Source organism: Diaporthe citri, assembly GCF_014595645.1.
Source record: "Diaporthe citri strain NFHF-8-4 chromosome Unknown scaffold_11, whole genome shotgun sequence".
NCBI classification, from domain to species: domain Eukaryota; kingdom Fungi; phylum Ascomycota; class Sordariomycetes; order Diaporthales; family Diaporthaceae; genus Diaporthe; species Diaporthe citri.
Window position 1 is genome coordinate 134,453 of NW_025064856.1, and position 16,365 is coordinate 150,817.

General features: G+C 52.9%; 7 protein-coding genes across 7 annotated transcripts; 4 read left to right on the forward strand and 3 right to left on the reverse strand.

Moving 5' to 3' along the window:
- Positions 1-62: 62 nt before the first annotated feature.
- INS49_003814 (uncharacterized protein) lies at positions 63-587 on the reverse strand (the record flags this gene model as incomplete). The annotated part of the gene is made up of 3 exons (XM_043164604.1): positions 63-93; positions 152-381; positions 441-587. The coding sequence occupies 3 exons, from the start codon at positions 585-587 to the stop codon at positions 63-65; spliced, it is 408 nt and encodes a 135-aa protein (XP_043018254.1).
- A 1,976-nt stretch (positions 588-2,563) lies between these two features.
- Positions 2,564-3,855, forward strand: INS49_003815 (uncharacterized protein; the record flags this gene model as incomplete). The annotated part of the gene is made up of 5 exons (XM_043164605.1): positions 2,564-2,908; positions 2,966-3,162; positions 3,246-3,464; positions 3,552-3,730; positions 3,815-3,855. The coding sequence occupies 5 exons, from the start codon at positions 2,564-2,566 to the stop codon at positions 3,853-3,855; spliced, it is 981 nt and encodes a 326-aa protein (XP_043018255.1).
- Positions 3,856-5,313: 1,458 nt separating this feature from the next.
- On the forward strand, positions 5,314-6,531 carry INS49_003816 (uncharacterized protein; the record flags this gene model as incomplete). The annotated part of the gene is made up of 3 exons (XM_043164606.1): positions 5,314-5,642; positions 5,719-5,856; positions 5,922-6,531. 3 exons carry the CDS (start codon positions 5,314-5,316, stop codon positions 6,529-6,531), a joined length of 1,077 nt encoding a protein of 358 aa, XP_043018256.1.
- Positions 6,532-6,631: 100 nt separating this feature from the next.
- Positions 6,632-9,248, reverse strand: INS49_003817 (uncharacterized protein; the record flags this gene model as incomplete). The annotated part of the gene is made up of 7 exons (XM_043164607.1): positions 6,632-7,148; positions 7,214-7,266; positions 7,342-7,394; positions 7,454-7,659; positions 8,772-8,981; positions 9,037-9,135; positions 9,208-9,248. The coding sequence occupies 7 exons, from the start codon at positions 9,246-9,248 to the stop codon at positions 6,632-6,634; spliced, it is 1,179 nt and encodes a 392-aa protein (XP_043018257.1).
- Positions 9,249-9,956: 708 nt separating this feature from the next.
- INS49_003818 (uncharacterized protein) lies at positions 9,957-11,914 on the reverse strand (the record flags this gene model as incomplete). Its single annotated transcript, XM_043164608.1, has 3 exons — positions 9,957-10,164; positions 10,231-11,448; positions 11,520-11,914. 3 exons carry the CDS (start codon positions 11,912-11,914, stop codon positions 9,957-9,959), a joined length of 1,821 nt encoding a protein of 606 aa, XP_043018258.1.
- A 337-nt stretch (positions 11,915-12,251) lies between these two features.
- INS49_003819 (uncharacterized protein) lies at positions 12,252-14,277 on the forward strand (the record flags this gene model as incomplete). The annotated part of the gene is made up of 5 exons (XM_043164609.1): positions 12,252-12,693; positions 12,847-12,861; positions 13,102-13,510; positions 13,593-13,762; positions 13,826-14,277. 5 exons carry the CDS (start codon positions 12,252-12,254, stop codon positions 14,275-14,277), a joined length of 1,488 nt encoding a protein of 495 aa, XP_043018259.1.
- A 956-nt stretch (positions 14,278-15,233) lies between these two features.
- INS49_003820 (uncharacterized protein) lies at positions 15,234-15,706 on the forward strand (the record flags this gene model as incomplete). The annotated part of the gene is made up of 2 exons (XM_043164610.1): positions 15,234-15,556; positions 15,625-15,706. 2 exons carry the CDS (start codon positions 15,234-15,236, stop codon positions 15,704-15,706), a joined length of 405 nt encoding a protein of 134 aa, XP_043018260.1.
- Between the last annotated feature and the right edge of the window lie 659 nt (positions 15,707-16,365).

Genomic DNA, 16,365 nt, shown 5'->3' on the forward strand with positions numbered 1-16,365 from the left:
TCGCTCTCGACTGGATAAAGTACCTCGAGCGGCCCAGAGAAATTATTTCCTTTGACCTCGACTCAGTACCGACCCTTCTCTTCAGCATCTCTGCTGTGTAGTCAGCTCAATCTGCTCATGTGAAGACCGGCGGAGGCAATGGATGACATACGGGTGAAACAGCTGGCGGCAGCTTTGGCCTCTTTGGAACTCGCCATTTGCCTTGAAAGCGATCCAGCCTTCCCGCTTTGTCATGCCGGGAACGCTCGACTCCCTTGCCTTGAGGTTGTTTCTCTTGTCCAGCCGGTTTTTCGGCAAGCTTTCATACTCCTCGATGATGGTCTCAATTATTTCGAGCGCTTTCTTCGCCGTAATTGGCTTGGGGGGTTTCGAGCTGGTCTCCTTGACTCACTGCTCTGGCGTCAGTGTGTATGTAGACCAAGGAGATCATCGCGACTTACACCGATCTTCTGATAGACAGACCCGCCTTTCTTAGCCTGCTTAACTTTGGCCGATTTCTCGATGAGCTTCGGGACTTTCGTGAATTCCTCTGGCTTGTAGTTCGAAATGAGGTTCAGACTGCCTGCTTTAATTGCGTTCGGGGCCATGATGCTGGTGATTGCTGCTCGGTAGGCTGGATGTGATAGAACGAAAGAATATGTTGGTAGTTAAGTTTTGGACAAGCTATTGTGCTTCTGAGACCGGTAGAGAATGGTTCTTTTCGATATTCAATTCGAACAGAAATGTACATTATATACTCGCAATGGAAACGGAAATCGCGATGTTCTTCTTGTCGGTACGATATCAAGACACAGGAAGCAAAAGACGGCCGCAGTCGAAGCCATGGCCAATCCGCTGGTCCATGTTTCGCGAGACCACGATGCTGTTTCATTCCTGCATCCCGCGGCCATACTCAAGATCCACATTGTGGGTGTTTGCTGTGTCGTATGGCCTGTCAACTATCGTCGAAAATTCCAGGCCTCAATTAGAATCGAGCTGCTTTGGTCCAGCGCATGTTCCTGAAGGCGCCTCGGGTGGGGGCCGCTGTCTGTCTCAAACGAAATGCAGCCCCCCCTGTCAATTCGCATCATTCGCTCCCCCCGCACCAAAAAAGCCCTCTTCGCGCGCGCGCCAACGCAGCGTATTCGCGTCTTCTGCGTGTTCTAAAAATGTCACAACCTCCTTTAATAAAGCGCGCCCGCGCAGCGTTTTCACGCCTTCTTTATATATAATGCGCACCTTATATTTCTTACTTTTCTTATAATTTATATTGCTATTATAATTAAAAAATGTAAAAGGGTATTATTTTATATATATTTAAGCGGCTTATTTGTATTATGGAAATATTTATAAAAGGCGAAGAGGAAAGCGATGGGGAGGAAAGCAGCGCAAACGCTGCGTAGTCGCGCGCGCGAAGAGGGCTTTTTTTCTGTGCGGGGGGAGCGAATGATGCGAATTGACAGGGGGGGGGGCTGCATTTCGTTAGAGACAGACAGCGCATGGTCCACTCGTTCTGGTCCAGCGTTACAAGGCAGAATGAGGGGCGGCTTGAAAGGATCCTTGCACAAAGTGAGCATCCCACGGCCCAAGCACCATCCCAGGAGGATCAACCGCAGCCATGATATTTTGGTTGCCCAGAATCGCAGCCTTCCTTTTTCCTAGAATGGTCTTTGCTCCCGATGGAAGGATTTCTGGTAAGCCATCTCCCAACTGTAGGCATTGCACGCTTGCCAGAATTTGCCAAGTATTCGAAGCACTGCCAAAGAAGTAAACACTCGCCGACAAGTTTGACGAGAAGCTCGATATGCCTTCAACCAAGATCTTTGTACTGCTCACGGATCGCAGTTGCCGTCCGACTCCTGTGATCGGTGCAACTACCTGAGGGATGGTCGAGATATCAACCGTGGTTCCATTCATCCGGACCCCAAGAGACTCGTCAATCTATTTTGGTCGGACTGGCCTTTGTTTTCTGATCAAATTTCAAGACGAATGCACGTAACGTCGTAGATATGCAGGCGTTCCGGACTTCAAATCTTGACGCCGATTGGCGCCTGAAGGCGAATTATGCAGGTTTCGAAGTCAGTTGTTGCTTTTAACCGGCCGTCTATATTGGAGATGTCACGCCCGCTTTCTAAAGTTCCACAACGGGCCCTTGGAGAGGTGTGATTGAACTTGATCTGGGTGCCAAGGTACAACCGACGAGTGAAATCCGGTAGAGAAACCAGGTTGGGCAGTCGAGAGGATAAACAGATATTATCATCGGAAAGAGAGCCACCGTGCAATGTCGATCTCGACCACGAAATGCCGGCACTTTGAGCCTCGTGCCCGTGTGTCACGGCTGTGATAATGGTCGAGATACTATAACTGCTACTGGGGACAGCAAGCCCAACCAACAAAGTCTCCAACGTCCTCAGAGCCGATCATTTGCAACCCTCTTTCATCTCGCCTGGTTCATCTCTTGCAATCTTCACGAGTACGCGTTAGTCGCCCTCACAGCCAAATCGATACCGACACCACCGAAAATGAGCCTTTCAGCCTTGCAGTCACCGCACTGCTGGCCGGCCAGCAGGCCGTAGCCCAGAACATGTTGCGGTTCGCCTGCTCACAGCTCGTCGTCGACCGCGTGGACCCGCTGGTGAACCCGGGGATGGTCTTCACCCCTCACCTGCACCAGATTGTGGGCGGTAACGCGTTCAACGTGACCATGGACCCCAACAACGACCCGGCCACGCAGTCCTCCTGCACCAGCTGCAGCTTCGTCCAGGACAAGAGCAACTACTGGACGTCGGTTATGTTCTTCAAGGCGAAGAACGGGAGCTACCACCGTGTGCCTCAGACCGGCAATGGCGGACCTCAGGGCAAGCTGATCAACAACGGTGGCTTGGATGTCTATTATATCCCCAGTGGAAAGACAACAGCTTTCAAGAAGGTGGGTAGTATGTCCGAGGCCATAAAGATGGACTGATTCGCTGAACAACTTCTACAGGGTTTCCGTATGCTCGCTGGCAACGCGGCCAACACAAACCCGAGCAAGGTCAGCTCAGGCAACATCTGCCATCGATGCTGGACCTCGCCGAACGAGGATCAATTTGTCGGCGGCGCGCCGTGCTCTGGCTCCGATACCGTCGAGATCCCGTCGGGTTCAAACTGCCAGATGATCCGACAGACCATTATCTTCCCCGCGTAAGTTGTCTGCCTTCATATTTTTGGATTGTGAGCTGTACACCCGCTTGTCGGACCTTGCGAGCTGACAATAATCTTCCCAGATGCTGGGATGGAAAGAACCTCGACAGCCCGAACCACCAAGACCACGTGGCTTACAGCGGTAATGGAGCTACCGGGGGCGGTTCCTGCCCGTCCACTCACCCGGTGAAGCTTCCGCAAATCATGTATGAGCTCATGTGGAACGTCACGATGTTCCAGAAGGACCGTAGCATCTGGCCAACGGACGGCTCCAACCCATTCACCTACAGTATGGGCATCGGGTAAGTGACAACACTTGTTTCGAGAAGATCGCCAGAAGTGTCTGCTTCGGATCCGAAGACTGGCCGCTAATTAATCACGCCTTACAGTGGCGCTGCCGCCCATGGAGATTACGTCTTCGGCTGGGAGGGCAACACTCTACAGAAGGCTATGGACAGCGGCTGCAACCTCAACCGGGACTGCCCTGCAGCTGGCATCACTGCCCAGTCTGCTGACAAGTACAACGCCTGCGTCAAGGCGCAGCAGGCCAAGGAGCCAGTCGATGGATGTAAGTTGACCACTGACTTGTCCCTTTGATTGTCTGGCACCCACAAATCGTCGTGTTCGCATGCTAACGATGGTCACTTTACAGGGCTCCCTGCTCTTCCCATGGGTGGCATGGTAGCCAAGTGAGCTTGTTTCATCTTTTGCCTTGATATGCAAGGATTTGTGGCATTTTGTTCAGCAAGGTCTGCTGCGTGTTCGTAGGCCTGGCTGAGGTGGAAGTGTTTTCGCTTCTTGTTTCTATTGAATCAGTCCCTCGTTCAGACAACCCATTGTATTAGACGCTGGCATCCATCCTACCAATGGATATATTATATAAACTTGAAGTGGTCACCAGCCCACCAGCTGGATTAGTTTGCCGTCCCGGTTACCTGCATCGTGCTCTTCAGCAACATATGGGTCGACGACCTGTTCCGCCAATTTGAGTCTCTCAGTAGGTCAGATTCCTTTAAAAAAAAACAAAATTGATTATGTCATTGATATTCTAAACGGCGGCATTATTTCAACAAAGCGCCAAAATTGATGACACAGAAGTGATCTCCCTTTTGGATGGTCTACGTTCGTGCCAATCATTGCTAGCATCGTGACCAAATCCGGTACACACGTGAGTTGGAATACAAGGTTTCAGACATCAAGACAACACCTGCAAGATAATATCGAATGTTGACATCCAAGCGCTTACTCTTTCTGAAATCAAAGTCAAGTTCTCTCTGGGGAAATTACCTCCATGAGCTACAAGAGGCCGAGGCGGAACCCGAGTACGTACATGCGCCGGGCCGGCCGGGCTCCGGGCATCTTATCTCCGAGTCAGCGTACGCCCACCCAGCTTCTACAGTACGCCCACCCAGCTTCCAGCGTTGGCCCACCCAGTACAAGGAAATTAATTGCACGCGCTATAAAATATTAATATTATGGGGTTATTAATAAAGTATAGCTATAGCTATCCCAAAGGGGTTCCATAGCTACCCTAGAGGGGTCTTATAGCTACCCCTTTATTTATAACTTAAAAGTTACTTCTACTCTTTGCCGCCCTTTGCCGCCCTTTGCGGCCCTTTGCACCCTCTGCGCCCTCTAAGCGCTCTACGGCCCTTTGGGCGCTTTGCAGCCCTCTGGGCGCTTTGGGGGCTCTGGGGGCTCTGGGGCCCTCTGGGCTTTTTAGGCTTATATTTTTAAAATATTGCTTAAATTGGAAAATAGTTACCCTGGCTTATTAAAAACCCCGTAGTACTTGCATTTTAGTGCGGATGCAGCTAATTTTCCTTATACTAGGTGGGCCAACGCTGGAAGCTGGGTGGGCATACTGTAGAAGCTGGGTGGGCGTACGCTGACTCCTTATCTCCCAGTCCTATCGGCAGCAACCGAGTCCGATGTTGCGCCGCACAGACATTTTGTCCAGCCTGCACACTTCATGCAACCTCACCAAACACACTGACACAAAGCAGTAGAGAGCTTCATCCTGAGTCGGTTGACACAGAAGACAACCTCGAGCAGCCAGACCACGAGCCATCAAGGGCAACCTATCTACCAGTGTGTCAGGGTACACTGCCGACTTCACTGCAACTTCGCCGAGCCAAGCCAAGCAGCACCATGGCCTCCAACGATGTGCTGCTGTTTCTTACGGCCGCCGACCGCGATGAGCAGTGGGAGCATGACCTGTTCCAGAGAATCCCAGGAAAGCTGCAAGTCCGATGGGAGAACCTTCGCCAACCCGACGGCTCGATAAGGAACGTGGTGGACTTGGATCGCAAAATCTTTGAGGACGTTACCATCCTGTTCACATACACGCCTGTCCCGGTAGAATGGATCCCAAAGGTCCGATTTGTCCAGCTGAGCAGTGCTGGCTCAGATCTTTGGGCAGAACATCCCAAGTTCTTGGATAGTGGTGTCAGGTTTGCAACTACCAGTGGTTCTACCGCGTGAGTCATATTTCTGAGAAGGCTGTGGATGAATCTCAAAGTCTCTGAAGCTGCTAACGTCTATACCGATAATAAGACCACAAATCGCGGAATGGGTTATCGGGGCTTGGATCAAGTTCCAACATTTCTTCCCCGCGTACGACCAGTTCCAAAAGGAATGTAGTTGGCAGCCCACCCTCGCCCGACAGGTAGAAGATTCAGTGGGCCTTCGAGTGTGAGTACGAATCAAGCTAAGCATATTTCCCGAGACTATCACACGGTTGCTAAAGCTCCTTGAAGAGGCGTTCTAGGATACGGCGCCATCGGACGTCAAGTCGGACGTCTCTGCCGGGCGTTAGGCATGGAACTGTACGCATTCACAGCCAACGAGCGTCCAACCGTTGAGTCTCGCGAGCACCGCGGCTTCAGAATTCCGCATCTGGGTGATGACAAGGGCGAGTTCCCGTCAAAATGGTTCCACGGAAAGACCAAGGAGGCCCTGAACAACTTCCTCTCCCAAGGATACGACCTGCTCATCATATCACTGCCATTGACCAAGCTCAGCGAGAAGCTCATGAGCGCGGAGCAGTTCAGGATACTGAGCAAGAGGAAGACCTTTGTTGTGAACATTGCGCGCGGTCCGATCGTGGACCAGGACGCGCTTATCGAGGCTCTTGAGACGGGCTTGATCCGGGGTGCGGCGCTGGATGTCACGGACCCCGAGCCGCTGCCTGCGGAGCACCCGCTGTGGAAGGCCAAGAACTGTATGATCACGCCCCATGTCAGCTGGTTGTCGACTCACCAGCTTGGGCGGATCAAGGGGATCCTGGCGGACAACCTGGAGAGGCTTTACAAAGGGGAGAAGCTCATGAATGAGCTAAGCTATGAGTCGAGAACACACCATGAGTGATGGAGGCAATCCGGGAGAGGTTACTGCCTCTGTCAATACGCATGACCAATAGGTGTTCCTTTCGAATCTAATTTATTTGGAAGAACCTGACACAGTCCGGTCACTCATCTGGCAGCTCATATCCTTCTGTGCCCTCGTCACTTTGCTCGACATGTATCTCGTCCCATTCCACCCCATCCATAGCCCTCACATACAGAGGTTGGATCCGCCTCAGCTTCTCGACGGACTCCTTCTTGGCCTCGGGCAGCTTATCAACAACCTCCTGCGGCGGCCCCACAGGCACCCCGTAGCACGCGACGCCGCACGTCGTGCAGAACGGCGCCTGGTTGAACTTCCTGCCGAAGGCATACGTGGTCGTGTTCTCCCTCCCGATGAGCGTCACCTGGTCTCGGTCTGGATACATACTGATGGCGGCCCTTCGTCTGCATATGCTGCAGTTGTCCTCCTTGATTTCCACCTGCGTGAGTGGAGGCGTCTTGACTGAGAAGGAGACAGCGCCGCATGCGCACGAGCCGTTGTAGAGCTTGATGTTGTCGCCTTCCAACTGTGCTGGAGGAGGGCTCTTGCTCAGGGCTTCGAAGAGCTCCAATGATTTCTCAGACACGACTGATGCAGTTCTTGGCAGCCGTGATGTTAGTAACTCCGATGGCGTCTCGCGGATGCATTCTCAGGAGGAACTTACTGTGCCTCCTGGGCCTTGAGGTCGAAAGGGTTCACGTCAAGAATAGTTCGAATCTGAAGAGTCCCGTCAGTCAAAGGCGCGAAATACGGCGATGAGATGCACAAGATAGGTTGGGCTTGGTGTCTCACGTTGATGCCTGGTTGACCTTCTAGTGGCCCAGCCTTGTGTGTTCCGTAGAGGCCTGTGCCACAGTTATTACAAAACTGTTCTGAAATATCAGCTATTGCATTATTACCCAACAAGTATCATGCGAAAATATTCGGGCGACATGTTCACGAACCTCGTGGCTCAGTGCCTCGGTCTCGTACCCAGCCAGAGTCTCATCGTCGCCCTTGGTGTATTTGATGTCCCCAGCATCTGGAAAAGCCCACAGGTAACCAGACTTGTGGCAGAGAAGACAATTACAGCTTATGGCGCTTTCGATCTTTGGCAGTTTGACCTCGAACCTGTTCCTCCCACAATGGCAGCTGCCCTTCCGCACGGTGGGCCCACCGGCGGTTGTCCCAGCTCGAGAAAGACTGAGCCCAGTCTCCTGGCGGGCGATAGGCATAATTTGACGATTTTCGTTAGTATGTAATTCTTGGCGGGAATAATTGGATATGTGAGGTTTCAATGCTAAGAAAATCAGAGACCAGCGCTTGGATGAAGAGTCGTAGTCTGAGAAAGAGCAAACCAACTATGAATGTTGCAGTGCACCTTGGGTGGGTTGCGGCGCAGCCAGAAATCCCCCCCCCCCCGCCACCCAGGCTGCCACGAACCGAAACGCGCAGGAATCCTGCAAGTGGCCCCCTGATGACCAAGAAGTCCGGCTGCTACGGAGGGCCTGGCCAGTCTGGAGCTGTTCCTACCCGTTAGTGTGATCCCACGCAGAGCTTACTTGCAGCACGCAGCGTCGCGGACTAGGATGGAATTGGAAGGACGTTGGTTCCGGTGGCTTGGGTCCGAACACGGGCAATGCACAATCTAGTGAGTCGATTTCACCGCGCGCAGCCGTGTTTAATTTCCGAGTCTTGTCATGGATCCTTAGAGTCAAAGCCTAGAAATTGTTGAGGAACAAGACTAGATAAGCACTGGTCTCCGCCAGGTCGGACTGCATGCCCTAGTCTCCCGGCGTGAACGAGTAATCCCGGATCGCGGTCTGACAGTGTCCGACGTGGTCGGAGCCACAATGATTGCAAAATCTATGGCCAAGGTCCATGCATGTGGGAACTTCACAACATTCATGCATGCGTCTGGGTTTATCTATTCCTGCTATTGATTTGCTGCTTCTTCTTCTCATAACCGTTATGCAATGGTCGCCTTTGCCGCACAAGAGAAACTTGAGATCGATTTAATATCCTAGGCCGACTGTGTCTGAATCGAATACACAGTCTTGCAACCAATCTTATTGCAAGAGTCCGGGTCTTCACAAGGGAAGCTGACAGTCGCAGTGGGCAGGACGTCGCACCCGGCCGGCTTGGTGAGATACGAGGTAGTCGAGCAATCCGGAACCAGGCAACTCTTGCAATAGGTCGCAGTACTGGTCAAGGTCGGGCAGCTCGGCTTCGAGGTGGCACACGTCGAGCCGGGCTTGGTCGTGGTGACGGTATAGCTCTCGGTCTTGGTGACCGTTGTTCCGGGGGCCGTGGCAGTCACAGTGTACGAGACGGTCTGTGTTGGGCCAGGCTTGACGGTGGTGACAGTGTAGCTTTCAGTCTTTGTGACCGTTGTTCCAGGGCCGGTGGCAGTCACGGTCTTTGTAACCGTGGTCGTCTTGGTCGTGCCGTACCTGCACCAGAGATCAGCCAAGCTTCCAAGGATTCACGACGAGAAGATTGGCTTACGAAATTGTTGCAATAGCAGTCACAGTTTTCGTGATATCCGAGCAGGTTGAGGCTGAAGTGGGTGCTTCTTCTCTCTTGACATGAAGGGCAGTGATGCCACTACTTCCATGCAGTGTTAGCATTTGGCTATCAAAAGTGAGGATATTTCTGAGACCAAAGGAGCCCACTTACATGGCGAGGGAGCAAAACAGAGCGAAGAAGTTGAGTTGCATTTTGCACTAGTTCTCAAACTTGTAGAGGCAGTGAGCTTCCTTGACGATAGAGAATGGTACTCAAAACTAGGCGATTGGGATAATAAATGCTTCGGATTGGTGCTGGGGAAGACGCAATTTATATGAATGATCTCTCACTGTATTTCGCACATGACTGTACAACCTTATGCAGCCTTCAAACATCACCGTGCAGCGCTACGAACAAGTTCATGGCCAACGCAGAAAGCGTCCAGACACTATGCTGCATCCTGATTCACGGAAGACCATCTTCGACAAGCAAAGTGTTCGTGGCGTTACTATCGCTTGATTTCCCCTCCTCAAGAGCAGACCATCCAGTTGAATCAAATCTCGACCCTCCGTTCGGTCCAAGAGTAGTATATTGCCGTTGCAATGAGGCTATCGTAGCTGCAGCTGGGCCCTTGGCGGACTGATCTAGCCCTCGCCGACCCCAGGCCGCTCGCGGCTGAATTGATCGACACCATTAAGCTTAAATGCAAACTTAATTTGCAGTAGACCAAAAAATACCTCTCGGAGCGTCATGAAATCCTCTAGCGGCCAGTCTCGAGAGCAATACGGATGTGCTTGCATGCCAACCGAGCAACCTTGGAACTTCAAGTCTAGCGGCTTCGGGCAGGTCGGCGCAGTAGCCGACGCCGTATCCCAGACAGAACGTGGTCTAAACCAGGATAACAACATAGGCATGCGAATCTAGTCTTGCCAGTCTTTCAAAATCATATGTGCACCCTTCTCAGCGATAGCATACACCGTGGCCTGGAGGTGAGCGCTGATTTGCAAGGGCATGATGCTCGCATCCGCCACTCTAAGTCCCTTTACACCATATACCCTTAGCCTTTCATCAACCACTCCGCCTGTGATACCGCGATCTCCGCCCATACCGCAAGTACCGATAGGGTGCCTGCAAATCCAGCTGTCAGCTTGGCGGTCATACGGTGCGAAATACGACAACCGGAGGGATACACACCAGTCAGTGATGGTCTCTCTCACAAGCCAATCCCTCAACTCGTCATCGGTTCTGGCCGACCCTGGCGGCACAACGCGGCCGTGAACTATGCTTGCAAGTGGAAGCGTTTGTGTGACTTTCTCGGCAAATTTGGCGCATTCAACCATTATTTCCAAGTCTAAGCTCCCACCAACGTCCCGATAATACCGTGGGTCAATGGATGGCTTGTCAGCAGGGTTGGGAGATCGGACATGTATACTACCTCTCGAGAAGGGGTACTGCAAGATTTGCAGCATCGTTGCATACTTCTTCCCCGCGGACGCATCATCTGGTTGAAAATATGGGTTCCAGTTTCCGAGGTCAAAAATGTACTCGATTTGCCCCAGTTTCGGCAAGGATGGATCAAATCTTGCTCTTCGGATATCGTTGCGCTCTGGAAAGTCGTCTTGAATTCCGTTGGCCTTGGTTTGCAACCGCAAATAAGCCTCCTCCGACATAATTTGCGATAGGCTGAGGTAACAGATAGAGTTTGGCAGGATTGTCAGCGGCCCAGTGCCTTTCGACGAGAATTCCTCGCGGGCGGCGGCTGCTGTACCGGGATCTGTCTTCAGGTCATCGGGATTAGGCAAACCGGAGTCGACTTCGTAGATTGAGGCAGCCATGATATGGTCTTGAAGATTCTCTCCCACAAGTGGACTTGAAACGATTGTCTCGATCCCAGCATTCCCGAGGACGGCTGGGTTGCCGATACCGCTAAGCTCGAGGATCTGAGGTGACTGGACGGAGCCTGCGCAAACAATCACTTCTTTGGACGCGAACGCTGACAGTATTTGTCCTCTGTGAACGAATTGTACACCTCTGGCCGCCCAGGATCCGTCATCTTGCTCAAGAATTATCTTGTTGACGAAAGCCTCGGTCAGGACGACGAGATTTGTTCGTTGTCTGTGCGGTTGATAATAAGCCGTTGCCGAGGACGTCCGAGTGCAAGTCCGGGGATTGACGGAGCCTAGATTTGTCCAGGCGCCCACGTTTGATCCCGTCATGTGTGCCTTGTTATTGTGCGCACCTAAGTTCTGAAGTGTATCATGCCAGGACTGATGTGAAGCGGAATACTCTGTCGCATAAGAGACGTCAACTGGCCCAGAGACACCAAATCCATTGGCATCGTAATAGGCTTTGTTGGCCACTTGGGTCTGCTGGCTGGGTGCATGGAAATTCTCAGGCTTCTTGAGAAACGGCCTAATGTTGACAGAAGCATTAGCAGACCACCCTGGGATATGAGATTGAGGTTGTACCAGGGGGCGACTTACAAGATACCGTCCCAGCCCCATCCTTTGCAACCGAGCTTCTCCCAGGCATCATAATCTTGTTTGCTTGCACGGTTCCAAGTCATGAAGTTCAAAAGGCTTGTGCCTCCAAGAGCCTTCCCTCTGGGCCATGGTAGAGTACGGCCCCCTAGCCCGGCCTGGGTTGTGGTTTCAAACTGCCAATCCAACTCGGTCCCCAAAGTGGCGCCATACCAACCAGGGATCTCCACATGTTCATTGCCCTCAACTTCTGGCCCAGCCTCCAGAACTCCGACCCTCAGGGACGACTTCTCTGAGAGACGGGCCGCAACAGCCAATCCAGCAGTACCACCACCGACTACAAGGAAGTCGAAACGGTAGTTGCAGAAATCATCTGCTGTTATCTTGGGGGATGGCATGGCCAGCGGGATGGATGATGTGAGTAAGCCGGAGGAGATCTGCCGCGTGTGGAGCGAAGTCACTCTTCGATCCAGCACTTATCTTTGGTCGCATTTATAGCCTCCTCCGTGGATGCTACCAGAGGCGGGGTCGAATCCAATTTGCGTGCTCTCCTGCAGCGTTGTAGATCACTCAGTAAGCACGAATCTAGCCGCAAATAGGGTAACCTGCCGGCTTACATGACATGGGCACTGGCGGCCTGCGTTCCTCACTTCTTGTATTTGACACAGACGTTTCCGTCCAAAAAAGCTCTCATCTCATGATGCATTATCGGACATGCAGCCGTGAACGTTAGCAATGGAGAAGCAACAGGAAGATGTCCATATCGCGGCCAGCTCGGCTGATGTCGCACTGGCCGAAGTGCCCGACCAGCGCACAGAGCTGCCGTTAGCCCCAGAACAGTCTGCGGAAAAGACAACGCCCCCCAGCGCGCTATTCTCAAAGTTAAGACATCTCAACGAGCGCCTCGAGGCCCTGTCGGCCTTCGAGGCCCGCGGGATCGACCGCGTCCCGCCCGATGAGCGCCAGGCCCCGTCGACCGCCGGCGACGTGCAGATCGCCCTGCTGTGGTTCGGCGCCAACATCTCGTGCAACAACCTCATCGTCGGGCTCTACGGCCCGATGCTGTTCCAGCTCGGGTTCCTGGACAGCGCCATGTGTGCTGTCTTTGGGGCGTTCCTGGGCAGCCTGTCCACGGCGTTTATGGCTATCTGGGGACCGAAGACAGGTCATCGAACGAGTACGCACATGGCATTTTGCCCTTCCTATAGGCATTTGTCATTTTGGAGGACCTCATACTGACAGGACCTCGACTCAGTGGTTGTTTTGAGATATTTCTTCGGATGGTGGCCAGCCAAGCTGCCAACTGTACTGAACATTGTTCTCATGATAGGGTACTGCTGCATTGGTCAGTATTTATTCCGTTTGTCTTATTCTCCTTCTTCATACTCTATGTGGGTTACGTGGCATGGTGTGGTATGCATGTGTGAAGAGACAGATCAAGGTACTGCTTGAGAATCTGCTTCGTCTGGGTTTGGTATTGCTGTGGTAAGCCGACTGGTGTGTCGGCCCAGAGCACCCTGAATGGCTGCCGAGAAAGTCCAAGATTTCAAGCTTGAAGCGACGCTTCGCTGACCAATTTGGCCAGACGGCATACTCGGCGGCCAAATTCTTTCAGCCGTAAGCGGCGGGACCGTATCTATTGCGGTCGGTATCGTCATCGTGAACCTGGTCTGCTGGGCCATCGTGCTTTTCGGGATGAAGCCCTTCCAGCAATATGAGAGGTTTGCCTGGATCCCTCAGCTCCTTGTATTATTCGTGCTCATCGGTTGTGCCGGACCCCAATTTGACGCCTCTTCCGTTTCGATGGGAGACACCGCCACTGTTGCGGCTAACCGACTTTCCTTCTTATCGATGTGTCTCTACGTGCCGAATTCGTGGTCGGCAGCCGCGTCGGACTTCTTCGTGTATTACCCGGAGACGACTTCGCCGGTCAAGGTTGCGTCACTGACGATTGTTGGCCTATGGCTGTCGTTCAGCTTGGTGTACATGATCGGGTAGGACTTGCCAACCCGGTAGACTTACGAATGTGCAGTCTGGAAATCCATGATACAGTCTTTGCTAACGTCGTATGGATAGAATTGGACTAGGCAGTGGCATTACGATGAATACTCCTTGGGCCACCGCCTTCGACACATCTACCGGGGCTTTGATAGAGGCGGCCTTCGAGCCGCTGCATGGCTTCGGGAAGTTTTGCGCAGTTATGGTGGCCCTGGGCCTCATAAGCAACAGCGTCCCCGGCACGTATTGTATGTTGACTGCCTGAACCTTGGCATGTTACTCATCAGTGATACTAATGTGCAGATTTCTAGCGGCTACAATGTGCGCTCAAGTCCTCGGTCGAGCTTTCAAAGCAATCCCCCGGTGGGTTTGGGGCTGTGTGTTCATCATTATACAGCTGGTCTTGGGTCTAGCCGGCAGGAACAGCCTCTATACAATCTTGTCCAATTTTCTCGCGTTGATGGGATACTGGGTCGAGTTCATGGTTTTGATCGTGCTCATGGAGCGGTACATCTTCCGGCGTCATCTTGGACACGACTGGTCCAGGTTGGACAGGGCCTATATGCCTGTTGGCATGGCCTCCTGTACAGCATTCCTTCTTGGTTGGCTAGGTGCTGTCCTGGGCATGTACCAGACTTGGTACATAGGACCTCTAGCCAAGCTAGCAAACCTTTCTGATGTTGGAGTCTGGGTTGGTATGGCATTCACAATCGTTTCATTCCCCGTCCTGAGGTACTGGGAGATCTCAAAGCTTGGTCGATGAGGACGGTCGCACACGCGACGAGTGGAAACCAGCCTACCTCTACCCAGGTACGATGAATGAAACAGGTGAAGGTAAGTCGGATGTCGCCGCACAGGTGTACACTCACACGAGGACGGCTCGGCCTCACTCAGAAAGGCCCCTGGTCGTGAACATCATGCCCCTCTGAATTGGCTCGGACTGCTATCAAGCATCATTTGTGGGCATGTGGGGAGATCGTCAGGTTCGACATTATGGGAGTTCGCATTATTGTCCATATTGGGAACCATGCCATTCTCATCTCCCTTGTTCATCCAGGTGAAGAACGAATCGGGTGCCCCCTTCAAACACCTGCAGGACACTCGCACCAGCACACACTGCGACTGGTCAAGGCAACGGCTGGTACCGGGAAACGAGTCAGCGGGACGAGGGCGATGAAGCTTGCTTGCAGAATAAACACCCCGAGACAGGCCCAGCATGCAGATCACGCGAGGATCCGTAGAGCTCCGGATCTCCAGCGGAGGTTGACGCTCCAATCGCACTCCTTCCCTCCTGGGAAGAAGGGGAACGGAGAGAGGTATTTGACGTGCTCTGGTGTGTCTGATCTGCGTGGAGTAACACCGCCAGGCGAGGTTCGTGATCGGCGCTAGGTCGCGAAGTTGCCGGGATGTTGCGCGTTTCAACCTGGGCTCATGATACTGCTTAGCCACTGAGATGCTACTCGTCCGCTTGTTGGAAAATGTCATCCAGAGTCGGGCTGGTTTTGACATAAAGATGGCAGCTGTCTCTCGTGTGTCGTCTGGTTAGTTTTGGTTCGTCCAGCCATCAAGCTTCAGCACTTACACCTGCCATCTGTTCAACGTCCATTCTTCAGACCTGGTGTCTTGTTTCATCCTATACCCAACAAATTTTAATTCTCACGACAACAGAGTTGTCTCTTCATTTCCTAAACGAAATAACACCAAGTCAACACATCCAATATGTACGCCTTCCGTGTCATCATTGCGGCTCTCTTCGCCATCACCACATCAGCCTCAGTAGTCGAGAGGCAACTCGGCGGCATCGGCTGCAACGTCGCACGGTTCCAGATTCTCGGTGCACTGGGCGATGCAGGAGATGCCATCGGAGAGATCCAAGACGCGGACGTGCAGTCAGCAGCACAAGCAGGTCTGGACCAGGCCAACGACGGCATTGGACAAATCGCCTCGTCGCTCCTGAGCGGGGCCGCGGCGCCGGCGGACAGCCGTGATGCCGTCGCGGCCGGGCTGGCGGCGATGAACGATGCTTTGTCTGCTGCTGACGAGTAAGTCGACGAGGACCCCGAGTTGGAAGAATCTGTCTTTGGAACCTGCGGCTAACTCTTTGTATCAGTTCTGACGCAGCTGTTGGTGACGCCAAAACGGCGGTTGCGGACGCGACGACCGCTGGCCAGGATGTTGTCTCCAAGTGCTAGGCCGACTCACTCTTGAAATGTTCTGTTGGCAGTGGAGTTCCGGGATGTCATGTTACAGGTGGAACAGGGCCCTTGAAGGGCATATTTCTTCGTTTGTTAGAATCGAAGGTGGCTTGGTTCAGGCCAATAATTGGAATTCGATACCTAGATAGATTAATAAGGTCATCACTTTCCTCGTTACCAATACCCAGCTCCTTCACCGGTTCCTTGCAATTCGTGAACTTCTGCCCTGTACTCGGTATCAAGGATGTTTGCCCAATGTCGCAAAGCGTTGCGCCCAGGGCATCCTGTGCTTCGTCTTGCCCCCTGCGTGCTTCAGCGCTGCTGCCCCTGTGCGTGCTCAAGCCCCCAGCCCCTCGGCCGACAGCCGACCCCACATTCCAGGTGACGCTCCTGCTCCTGCACAAACTCTTGCTTCGGCACCGACAAACTTCAACGCATCGCCAGGCACAACCTCCATGGATGCACAGGCTGACATTGTTGTAATCTGGCTCGCCGATTCGCCACTGAGTGAGTTCTCGATGCAGGAAGGCCCCTTGTGGCGCTGCCGATGAGCACGCCGGAAGCCTGCACCAAGTCGCGTCCCAACCCACGCGGTGTCGATGTTGGCACCGCCGAGCTGACATACCAACTTATGGATCGATCATTCACAATCCTGA